Genomic DNA, 12951 nt, shown 5'->3' on the forward strand with positions numbered 1-12951 from the left:
AACACTTCCAAATAAGGGGCCATAATTAACAGTAAAGTAGCTACAACCTAATACTTAAGTAAGGGTTAATAATCATTACTTAATGCCACATTAGACACATATTAATTGTTATTAATGCATTAGTAAGCAGTTACTTAACTATTAGATAACTATTACCTTGTGTTACAAGTTAATAGCATATTATTATTTAACTAATAGATAAGTAAGGACACAGTTAATAGTTAAGTAGCTATCAGGTCATACTTAACTAAGGACCTAAATTAACACTTTAATACAAAAGTAAGGCGTAACTAATGGTTATTTATTATATGGTGTGACGTCATCGGTCGAATGCTCCATTCATTTCAACGGGGCTCCCCAACGTTCGCACGTCTGTTATTTTTCGATAACGGACGGGTTGGTCTATAACAGACCGCTGTCAATGGCAACAAGACTTTTCACTGCTAAAGCGACTTTTCAACACGACTCTAATCAGCTGCTGTGATAGACAACACCTGTTGTCCTGGCTACCTAGCTGTTGCCTAGCGGTGTTCCACAACGGCACTGTTTTGTTTTGCGCAGCAACAATCTTAACATTAAATAGGCCTAAAGAAATGTCCCCGCCATGTGTGAATCATTTAAGTATATCCATATAATAAGCGGGTTAACTTTCGGCGAGTCGGTCGCTTTGTGGAATAGCAGCACTTCAGAGAGAACCGCTCCGCGTCGGGGTCTAAAGATTCTCTCTGTCGTGCTGCTATTCCACGGTAGCGACCTTCTCGCCGAACGTTAACCCTTACATAATACATAAATATTGGGTTTTGGGACCCTTATATTAGAGTTGGCTGAGGATAACTAATGGTTAATTAATAGATAGATATTGGTGTTTGGGACCCTTATATTAGAGTTGGCTGCGGATAACTAATGGTTAATTAATCGATAGATATTGGTGTTTGGGACCCTTATAATAGAGTTGGCTGAGCATACCTAATAGTTAAGTAATTAATCTACTGTGACATCTAGTTTTCACTCGTTCAAATCACTGTAATAGTGGCAACAGGAGCCATTATATAGCAAGGATTGGACGTACACTTCTCAATGATGGTGGGATGATGAGATGTCATTTTTTCATGTACCACTTATTAAATTTAATGGTAAAAACCCTACAATAAATGCAGAACATTATGAAGAGTAACAGTTTTGAAGTGAAACTAAACCATTCCTTTGTGATAATTAGGTTAATGTTTGAGAATATTAGCTCCAAGAAGAGCAGTGCATGATGGGTACGCAATCTATAGACAACAATAATTCGGTATTATTTAATCATTAGATATGCCTTACTTTTGTATTAAGTAAGTGTTAATTAAGGTCCTTAGTTAAGTATGACCTAATAGCTACATAACTTTTAACTGTACCCTTACTTATCTATTAGTTAAATAATTATATGCTATGAACTTGACACATGGTAATAGTTATCTAATAGTTAAGTAACTGCTTACTAATGTTTAACATGTGAATTAATAACAATTTATATGTGTCTAATGTGGCATTAAGTAGTGATTATTAACTGTTACTAAAGTATTAGGTTATAGCTAATTTGCTGTTAATTATGTTCATTATAATTATATATATGGCCCCTTACCATGTGTCTCAAGTTAATAGCATATAATTATTTAACTAATAGATAAGTAAGGGTACAGTTAATAGTTAAGTAGCTATTAGGTCATACTTAACTAAGGACCTTAACTAACACTTACTTAATACAAAAGTAAGGCATATCTAATGATTAAATAATACCGAATTATTGTTGTCTATAGATTGTGTACCCATCATGCACTGCTCTTCTTGGAGCTAATATTCTCAAACATTAACCTAATTATCACAAAGGAATGGTTTAGTTTCGCTTCAAAACTATTACTCTTCATAATGTTCTGCATTTATTGTAGGGTTTTTACTGTTAAAACTAATAAGTGGTACATGAAAAAATTACATCACATCACCCCACCATCATTGAGAAGTGTACGTCCAATCCTTGCTATATAATGGCTCCTGTTGCCACTATTACAGTGATTTGAACGAGTGAGAACTAGATGTCACAGTAGATTAATTACTTGACTATTAGGTATGCTCAGCCAACTCTATTATAAGGGTCCCAAATATCAATATCTATCTATTAATTAACCATTAGTTATCCTCAGCCAACTCTAATATAAGGGTCCCAAAACCCAATATGTATGTATTAATTAACCATTAGTTATGCCTTGCTTTTGTATTAAGTAAGTGTTAATTTTGGTCCTTAGTTAAGTATGACCTGATAGCTACTTAACTATTAACTGTGCCCTTACTTATCTATTAGTTAAATAATAATATGCTATTAACTTGTAACACAAGGTAATAGTTATCTAATAGTTAAGTAACTGCTTACTAATGTTCAACATATGCATTAATAACAATTAATATGTGTCTAATGTGGCATTAAATAATGATTATTAACCCTTACTTAAGTATTAGGTTACAGCTACTTTACTGTTAATTATGGCCCCTTATTTGGAAGTGTTACCACTCATGTGTCATGTCACACTTTCTTGGTTTATGGTTTCTATGTTTTATACACAGTTCCTTGCAGAGATAAAAATAAGTGTGACATCCTGAATAACAGCTATATTGTACACCCTCTGAGATGCTGTTGAGGCATGAGCAGTTGAAAATAACAGGAAGTGAGGTGAAGTTTGTGAGGTTTGAACATCAGGCCTGTTATCAGAAGAGTCCGGATCAGGGCCGGAACAGAGGGGGGGCATAGGGGCCAGAAACCCCGGGCCTCACCACTAAGGGGGTCCCCCTACCAATGGCTTTGGATTTCTAAACACCTCAGAGACCCCATTTGCGATATTTCTGTATTTTTTAAGTAACTCAATATTATGCGAAACAGCAAAGTTGGTGTTAAATGCCTTTATTGCCTGTATTTTTTAATCATTATCTGTGAGGGGGGCCTCTGATACATCTCTCGCCCCGCCTGTCACAATACCAGTGCTCCGCCCCTGGTCCAGATACAAGTTTGGGCCCAATAGTTCCCCCCTCTCTCGCTGGGCTGGGGACAATTGACCTGCTCTCGTTGCCCTCGCCCTGCCTACAAAAGTGACAAGCGCTGTGAAGCTGCCAAATACATGTCCGAAACAATAACTGAATCAGTATTACTAGCTCCCGTTTTTCATGTGGCAGTTTTAAAGTACTCTTGACTCTACATCTATTTCATTTCCATCTCTGTCAGCCTGTTGTTGGGAAGAAGAGCCTGTTTGGCAACCCTGAAGTAGCAGTTTTGAGCCCACAGGTTCTGCATGGCCCCATCGATGTGTCTTTAAAGGGACACTGTGCAGGAAATGGTCAAAAAAGGTACTGTAACTATGCTGCTCATTGAAACTAGGCTCCCTATTGCCAACTTTCATCTTTACATGAACGTATACTAAGTAATAAACAAGTATTTTCTAGTATGGTCCAATTACAGTCATTTTTGCAGCTAAAAATGGCTATTTTAGGAAATTCAAAATGGCGAACCATGGAGAAGATCCCCCTTTTCATGTATGAAAAACACAATTTTTCCAGTCATAATGAATACTTATAATTTGATGGTGGTGGTAAGTATTAATGAAAAATGTAACATTAGTGAATAGGCAGCATGAATTCTGGAAATAAACAACTAAAAATCTCACACAGTGTCCCTTTAAGAAAGACACTTAACCCAGAATTGCTCTTAGTGGCAGGGTGGTACTCTATGCCAATACCTCTGGGTGTGTGAATGGGTGAATGTGAGGCATACATTGTAAAAGCACTTTCAGTGATTGAAAGAGTGGTAAAGCACTATGTAGGCCTACATCAATTCAGTCCATCAGAGAGGAAAAGGAAACAGTTTGCTTCAGAGAGGAAGAGGGTAAATGGACTGCATTTACATATTGCTTTTCTACTCCTTCGAGGACTGAAAGTGCTTTTACAATGTATCCCTCACATTCACGCATTCACACACTGGCATTGTCTGCCATGCAGGGTACCACCCCCTGCCATTAAGAGCAAGGTTGCAGGTTCGAATTCTTTATTCTGTAGAGTCCTGCAGGGACTCTAACCAGGACCTAACTGTACGTCACTTTGGATAAAAGCGCCATAGAAGTGTAATGAATTGTGTAACCATCCGAAAAACAAAGTTGCAACATTTTTCATATACTATGAACTATACATGGGTTTAACCTTCGTAAACAATCCCTGGCTGCACACCGTTCAACCTCTGATTTTTGGAAACCACTGTCGGTCAAAAAATGAGCTAACGTGGTTGGCTGCCGGTATCTTGCCCCTCCTCATAACATCAATGTTTGTGAACGAAAAAAACCTATGTATACCAGGGGTCGCAATTAGGTTTGGACCCGGGATTTTTTTTTAATGAGCATTGTGAGCTGGCTATGGCCTTGCTTTTCTGATTGTTCTATTATCTCTATTTTAATATAAATAAATGTTGATAAATAAATAAATGTTCTTCTATGTACTGATAATATGCCAACTTCATATCCTGGCATCTCTCATGAAAAAAGCGCCTGTTTTTCATTCTTTTGGATGACATGTTTCACTAACTGAAGATCGCAAGATATCAATACAAAATTTCATTGTCAAAAGCCATGGAACTTAAAGTTGATTCTGAATGCAGTACCTACAAAGAAGAATGGAGGGACATTCATCCTGTCTGCATATTTTTCAATTTAGCTATTTGATATTTGAGCCAATCTTATGCTTTTTGTTGTTGAAACATTTTGGAATACTGATCACTTTTGTCTACCTCTTGCTCTTGTCATGTAACTTATCAGTACTCTACAATAAATGTTACAGAATTTGTGCAGTTGTATTTTTTAAATAAAACATGAAGTTTAAAATATATATGTTCCTATTTTAAAAATAATAAAATAAATAAATAAACAAATAAACAAGCATCATCTTGTGGGCCAAATATTATTGATGGCAGGCCAGATTTGGCTGCCAGGTTGCTAATTGCCCATCCCTGGACTATAAACCATACTACTTGTAGGCCTATATGATATGGCATATGAAATAAAAGTGGTCAATTCCTTATTTTCCATTAGGGCCTATATACGTATAAGAAAGGCAAGCATTCCATGTAATGCAACATGTAACTGCACTTATTCAACTGACACATATGATAAGTGGCCCATTTCTCTTTTTTTGTAGATCCGTATACCCATGTTTTTATATATCTTTTTTTCCTGTGCCTAATTTGATAACTGGTGTACCATCACTTTAAATGCATGAATGTATGACTCAGTGGTGTAACAAGTACCCTCAGGGCCCCGGGTCACAACATTGATAGGGTCCCCCCATATGGCGGGCCCATGGGCAGGAAACCCACCCTCTACCCCCACAGCTTCGCCCCTGGCATGACTACAACAGGGCAAAGACATGAACATTTCACCAGGCACAACTTAACCCATTTAGACCTAATGGGTCTTAACAATATAAATGTTGACACTGTTAAATGTAAATACGTAGATACTGCAGCCAGTTTCAAAGGATGTGTTGCACATACGGTATGCATTTCATTGAATGGGTTTATTGACATTTTTTACTTTTGGAAATTGCTTTCAAAGTGCCTGCAGTGGACCTTCATCTAATGCATTATGGACCTCTCAAGTTACTTGTCAACTTGTCAAAGCACAGTTCTGCTGATTGCTTTTGCACAAATATTACATTACATTACATTACATTGCATTTGGCAGACGCTTTATAACCAAAGCGACTTTCAAAAGAGGACATAATCAAGCCAACATCACAAGCAAATACAAAGTGCATAGGAGATATACAGAACAAAAAGTGCAATTGCAAAGAGGGGTTCGTTTTTTAATTTTTTTTTAATAAAGAGGAAATAACGAGTACACACACACACAAACACACACTCACAAACTAAACTAAACTAAACTAAACTAAACTAAACTAAACTAAACTAAACATCATGTCAGGAGTCTGCCCTGGGGCAAGGCCAGTTCAAGCATTAGTCTAGTAGATTCTCTCGAAAGAGGAATGTCTTTAGTTGTTTCTTGAAGGCTGCAAGAGATGTGCTTAGTCTTGCTGCCTCTGGGAGACTGTTCCACCACTTGGGTACCACAACGGAGAACAATCTTGACTGGGAGTACCTAGAGGGACTGGATGGCAGAGCCAGACGGCTTGTGCTGGATGAGCGCAGTTCTCTTCCAGTAACATAAGGCGTTAGTAGGTCCTTCAGATAAGCTGGGGCCGTTCCTGTGATGGTTTTGTAGGCAAGGGTCAATGCATGGGTTAACTGAGCCATGTGGCTTACTGTGTAACTTAGTAATTTCAGTAATTAGTAAATAGTAATTATTGTAAATAGTCTTACAGTAAATACAAAGTCAGTACATAGTAATTCAACATACATAGATGCATAGATAACTCACACCACATTTGAATTTAGAGAAAAGCTTGAAGTACAGTGTTTAAATGACTTTGAAATCACATGCAATACATTACATTTCTCTCAATCGCCATTTTATTATCGCTGGTACCAATTGTAGGCTATTATCCTGGTACCAGGCTGTTAGTGATTATGCAGACAGGTTGTAGACTCTACTGTAGGTAGTGGCTTATGTGTTATTGTTATGTTAAAAGGTTGACATTGAATTATTACCTTTATCTGAATTGTTAACATATTTCCACAAGCATTTTTTTTAACCGTTGTGCCAGAGGAGCATTATTGTATGAAGTAACCTTGAGTTATTTCTAATTATAATAAGAAATTATGAAACGCAGTATGAGATTCACTTGTACTGTTAAGTCAGTAAAAGGGGATACATTTCCTGAATTTACCCATAGCCAAGACGACATATCATTTTAGGCTACTATACAAAAATACTACTATGCATTGTACTACTAATGATTAAATCACCATGGATTAAAAGACAGTTCAAACCATTTCAATGCCTAATCTGTCATAAACACAATGGAGAATATGTGTGGCAACGTGTTCAGTACACAATCACAATACACAGTATGCTGCTATGATAGGAGAAAACATAAAATACTGCAATGTGTGGGGCATGTGCACAACAATGCTCGGCAGTGTCATAGCAATTTAGTTATGATGTACTTAAGATCTTTCGGAAAACAGTCGGATAGTCGGCGATCTATCTACATGAAAGGGTTACAACCCTAACTGTGTACTACAGAGGACAACAGGAGGATTCCTCTCGGTGCACGGACTTCACGTTGGTGTGAGAGCAAAGTTTGTGCATCTTCCGGCCCTAACCACAAAAAATGCTGTGTATTAAATCAACAATTAGAGAATCAATTTAACATGGCCTAGCGTCTATTTGGTCCCAGAGGATCTTCTAAGTGTTGAAATAACACCTTATTGTTGTAGTAGAGTGTACTACAGAGGGCCTGAGGAGGACTCCCCTTGTCGCACGGACTTGACGTTGGTGTCGGTGCCGAGTTCGCGCAGCTTGCGGCACCTGCCCGGGGCCAGGCGGAGGGTGTTGAAGAGCGTGGTGCGGAACGACTTGCAGAGGAAGAAGTAGATGAGCGGGTCCAGCAGCGAGTTGAGCGAGGACAGCCACAGCGTGCTCTCCTTCAGCTGGAAGAACACCAGCTTCTGGCGACAGTCAAAGAGGCGCCCGCGCGTCTGGCTCATGGTGTAGGGCACGCGGGCGAAGTGGAACGGCACAAAGCACACGAAGAACACCGCCAGCACCAGGAAGACGTTGAGGCGCACGGTCTTCTTGCGCCCCCCTGTGCCCCCACCACCTGGCGGGCCTCGCATCGTGCCGACGCGCGTCTGCTGCTGCTGACCTCCTCCTCCTCCTCCGGCACGGGTTCGGGCGTAGGAGCTGTAGAGCTCCTTGGTGATGAGCGTGTAGCACACCACCACCGTCACCAGGTTGCCCCAGAAGATCACCTGGCACACGTGGTTGACGATCTCGTGCCAGCGCAGGCCGAACTCCGTCTTGAGGTCGCTGCACTTGAAGCGGGCCGAGGCGGGCGCGCGGCTGCTCAGCGCCATGTTGGGCACGGAGAGGGCCAGCAGCGACGCCCAGATGGCGGCCGCCATGAGCTTGCGGCGCCGGAGGCGCGCCGCGTTGGTGCCCACGAAGGGGCTGAGCGTCTTGCGGCAGCGGTCGACGCTGATCAGGCCGAAGAACAGGATGCTGATGTACATGGTGAGGTAGAAGAGCACGGAGGAGACGCGGCAGACGAACAGGCGCACGCCCTCGGAGGCCAGGTTGGCGTCCGACAGGATCTTGAAGGGGAAGGTGAGGGTCATGACCACGTCGGCCACCACGATGTTCTTCAGGTAGATGATGAAGTGCGAGCGGCTGGGGATGCTGAAGAAGACCCAGACGGCCAGGCCGTTGAGCGGGATGCCCACCAGGAAGAGGAACGAGTAGAGTACGGGGAACACGGTGGTCTTCAGCACGTTGTCGCGGGAACAGTTGACTACACCGCTGGGGATGCTGCCGCTGCTGCCGTTGGCAACCACGGAGGAAAACAAGGGGACCATCACGTCATCCCTGTATGTGTTCAGAAAGAGAAATTGCAAATGTGTGCAGTTATTGGATAGATAGTTATGTAGTAGGGAAAAATGAGAAATACACATACACAGTAAAATGTGTTAATTCAACACCTAGAGAGTACTCTGGGCCCAAATACACTCAAGAAGATGTTAAATTGACTCTCTATGCGTTAAACTCACACTGCAGTTTTACTGTGTAGAAGCCTATGTCCATTTGGATGTGTTTGTTTTTTATATATACTGTATAATTTTATAAAAAAATGTTTTATATTTTATCATAAATATAATTTTGTGCATGCATATGTGTATGTAAAATAAATAATTATTGAAAGCAGGTTCAAAAGCTTTGTTGTATGCTATTAAAATAGACGAGGAGTCATACATTGTCCTTCAGGCGGCTCTGCGATCTTGATTGAAATGTCACATGTCAGAATGCCTATGGAGACAAACACAACATAAGCCATCAACTGATTATTTGATAAAAAATGAATCTGAGATCTGTATTAATTAATTACAATGTTGAGGTGCAACAGCTCTTATGAATGGTATACTGTCTGTATCTAAGAAAATATGCAAAAAAAATGCAAAGAAGAAAATGCAAATTTGAGCAGCATCCCAGGAACCGCAGGAGCAGAAGCAAAAGCAGGAAAAAGAGCTGAGCTAATTCACACATTCTTACCTTACATATGGCCGCACGCCTTCTCCTACTCCAGGGCAGACACCAACTAGCGAAGATCTATCCACATAACTAAAAATCAGTAGACAGTGAGCAGATAACCAGACCCCAGCGAGACACCCCTAGCCATAGCACTACGATCTCCCTTTTCCAAGAGTTTAAACAATTGTGTGCGGCAAAAACAAGTCACATGGGGACGCTTTCAATCTCACTTCTGTTTTTCAAGTTTCCAGCCATGCCTAGTGAACAAGTTACACAGGCAGTCTTAAGACGCTGCCACTCTTAAACTGACATTGTGCTGACATTGCACCAGGGGTGCATTTCTGGAAAGCGTAGTTGTTAGCAGTTAGCAACTCCGGTAGTTGCCAATGGGAAATTGCATTGCAACCAACAAAGTAGCTGACATAGTTAGCAACTACACTTTCCAGAAATGTACCCCTGCATTCATTGTGACATTGCACTACACAGCCAGCTGAGCGGTGTGTTCTATCTACAGATCTGATTAGATGTGTGTACGCACATCATACACGTGACCTGTGTTTGCAAAAATTACAGTGTGCATTACATGTCAACACTTGGAGAGAACTATAGAGAAATACACTAGAGTAGTGTTTCTCAATGGGGGGCATTAGGGAGCCCTTGGTGGGCATTGAGAAAGTTACAACTGAAACGGGGCAGTACTTAGTTGCAATTGGCAGGCTGACAATGAGGTCAAGGAGGCATTTATTCAATAAAGTTTGAGAACCACTGCTCTAAAGTATGTGAAATAGACTCTTTGGTTCAAGCATGCTTTTTTATGGCCCTACAAATGATTGCGCTTGTGTCTGTCTGTATATTGCCTCCTCACTCCTACCAGTGTTGAATTCACACTGTAGAAACTACTGTGTAGGCTTATGTTTTCCTTAGCCGCTAACTTCCATTTTCAGCCTATTTATATATCTCAAGTCAGGGTTTTATTTCTAAAGCACGTTTGGGACACACCAAAGTGCTTCCAAAGTGAAATTCTTGTAAGGGCAATTAAACAGACCGCCCTTGGAAGATGTACTACGACAGACTGGCACCATTGATCTGCACCCTTACACACAAGTATGTGTGCATACACACACACAGACACACACACATGCGCGCATGCACGCGCAAAAACACTCTAGCGCCCTTTTTTTATGCTTCATTCCGTTTCATTCAGTCTAATTTGTTTATTTGACCAACGCTTCAATGTAGCACTTAGTATACAGAAACATCACTGAAACAAAAACACTTTCAAAGAGAAAATCTAATTATCAAAACCACTGAAGCCACCAGAACCCACAAAGCAAAGAGGAAGCTTTCCCCTATCCAAAAGTACCTTCTTGGTAGACTTCTCTTTTATTTTAAAGGGCAGCAGCAGGGTCTGTCCGTCTCAGCCCCGTTGCCCAATGTCCCGTGTCAAAGGTGTCAGCCAGTTCCCATTTGGGCCATAAGAAGCTCACACGAGTATCAGCAAATGTCTGCAATCGTGCCGATGCCCATAGCTCACTGCACGAAGAATAGGTGTAGTAGGGTAAAGCAAAGCTATGACGCAAATCCAGCATGTTTGAATTTAGTAGTGCACATGTTACTTCAGATCTGGCCAACTGCAAAGGTCCCCCAAAAGGCCATTTCAAAGTAAGTAAAAGAAAATCAAAGTCACTCACCTGCTACAGCCCTGTTCGGTCAGTCCCTCTTCAAGAATACTTTTTGTGGGGTTCTACGAATAGGTGCTGTTTCCTCGAAACAAAGTAGATTCAGAGGAAAATGATAGATATCACTCCTGAACACAAAGTCCTATCCTTAGGACTGCTATCGTTTACTTCTGAGTGGAAATTAAGTATTTCCGCCAGATGATAATGGTGGGAGGATGTGGTGAGACAGACTCAGAGTGCATGAGCGGTGTCCCCTGGCAGCACACTAACAGGCTGAAGCTGTGTACATGTACACTGCAGCGCCTTTGACACTTTCAAACAGGACCACTGACAGCTTTGGCCGGGCCGGGGACGAAGTCATTTGAAAGGTCCCCCCCTCAATACATACTGTATAATGCAACGAGGACCCAATTCTGGGCCCTGCTCTGTCTCTGGGCCCGGAACAACTGACCCCTCTCTTGGTGACCCTGCTTGTATGCAGGGTCTGTGTCTGACTGTGCAAACAAGAGACGGGGAATTTGATATGTCCCCTCTTCTGTGCTTCAGGTACGTAGCTCCATTCTCAATCCCCCATTTTGTGCTCAGGTCCTTTTGTCTGAGTGCCACACAGTGAATTCTGCAGTGCTCATTTAACACTCAGAGAGTTGATTCGGCATCATTTGGACTTAAATGAACTCTCTAAGTGTTGAATTAACACCATAACATTTACTGTGCACCTGTGCCAGGACGTGCTCTGTGATGAGGGATGGGCACTCACAGTAAACACGGACGCTTGGGCCATAGAAATCTACCGGCCTGCACTGTTGTTTTTTCTGAAAATTATAATTGCATTTAAACTCCACACTGTGTAAATCAACCAGAGCATTAATCAAAGTATACTCAGGTTAAATAAACGGTGCTTAATTAAGGATTGACAGTGATTCATTAATAACGTAGCATGCAATATTTTATTGTGAAATTCCACCCAGCAACTTAAAAATTGCCAACAGGTCTGCCAAACTCTGAACACACACTTTGAAATGCTGAAAGGAAGATACATCAACTTTCTGTAGTCTTTTTTTTGTCCCACACAAACATGGCATCATGAGAATGCATATAAATACAACGCAGATTAACCATCTTTGCATGTGTGCACCAAGCTTTTGCACATCTCCTTGTGCTCTACAACACATTGAGACAGGTTAAGGTAATAGGGGAGGTTTTGGTCTGGGCCCAATTTAGCCTTTTTCCTTGCTTTTTTCGCTGTTGTTGTAAAGATACAGAAATGTTGCTTTACTGACAGTTTGGGGTCAGGGATGGTTTTGGTCAGGGCAGAGCTTGGCATTTTCTTGTTTTACAACAGAATTTCGCCACGACCGTGGGAAACTTGCCTCATGCCAGACCAGTCACATGACGAAAGTGTTTTTTCTTCTCTTTTTTAAGTGCTTTCTTGCCCACACAGAGAAAATCTGTTGCTTGCGCTTAACCCATAGTGTATCAATGAGCACAAACACGAAGAAGAGTTAACAGATGGTTTCAGTTGCAGTGGCTAATAAAGGAGATATATATATAATATTGTCGCTGTCCAGCGAAAAGCACTTATCTCCACTATTATTTTTAGTTTTTTTATGTTCGTTCTTTATTTATTATAAAATATAAGACAGTACTACTGGTCAGTCTCCATGGGTATATGTGTATGATAAATAATTTAGTAGCCAACTTTAATGTTGCAATGATTATTTTTTTTTAGAAAATGTGGTTTTATAAATCAATACATAAAAACAGTGATAAGTGGAGATAAGTGGTTTCTGCCTGACATCGACGATATATAATAATATAAAGGGCAGCTCTGGTCTCACCAGACGTGGAGTGAGTTTCTACTGTGGTTACTGAGAACATTCAAGTTGATTCAGGGCAAAGACTTGCATTTCCTGCTAGTTTAAAAAATGCATGCTGTAGCCCTCTGACCCAAGCTGTAAGGTCAACTTGCACAGTTTTGGTTTGGAGCCTGTCTATACAGCTGACTGTTCAGCCAGTTATGATTGTAGATTCTCACATATCCATGTACATCACGAGGTAGGCCT

At 41.0% G+C, this 12951-nt stretch overlaps 1 protein-coding gene across 1 annotated transcript; it reads right to left on the reverse strand.

Moving 5' to 3' along the window:
• Nucleotides 1-7019: 7019 nt before the first annotated feature.
• p2ry12 (purinergic receptor P2Y12) lies at nucleotides 7020-9365 on the reverse strand. The gene is made up of 3 exons (XM_063204477.1): nucleotides 9231-9365; nucleotides 8934-8987; nucleotides 7020-8549 (listed from the first exon to the last, which is right to left on the reverse strand). Coding segments are annotated over exons 2-3 (1140 nt in total). The 5' UTR covers nucleotides 8936-8987; nucleotides 9231-9365; the 3' UTR covers nucleotides 7020-7411.
• Between the last annotated feature and the right edge of the window lie 3586 nt (nucleotides 9366-12951).

This window comes from Engraulis encrasicolus, chromosome 8 (genome assembly GCF_034702125.1).
Source record: "Engraulis encrasicolus isolate BLACKSEA-1 chromosome 8, IST_EnEncr_1.0, whole genome shotgun sequence".
Lineage (NCBI taxonomy): Eukaryota > Metazoa > Chordata > Actinopteri > Clupeiformes > Engraulidae > Engraulis > Engraulis encrasicolus.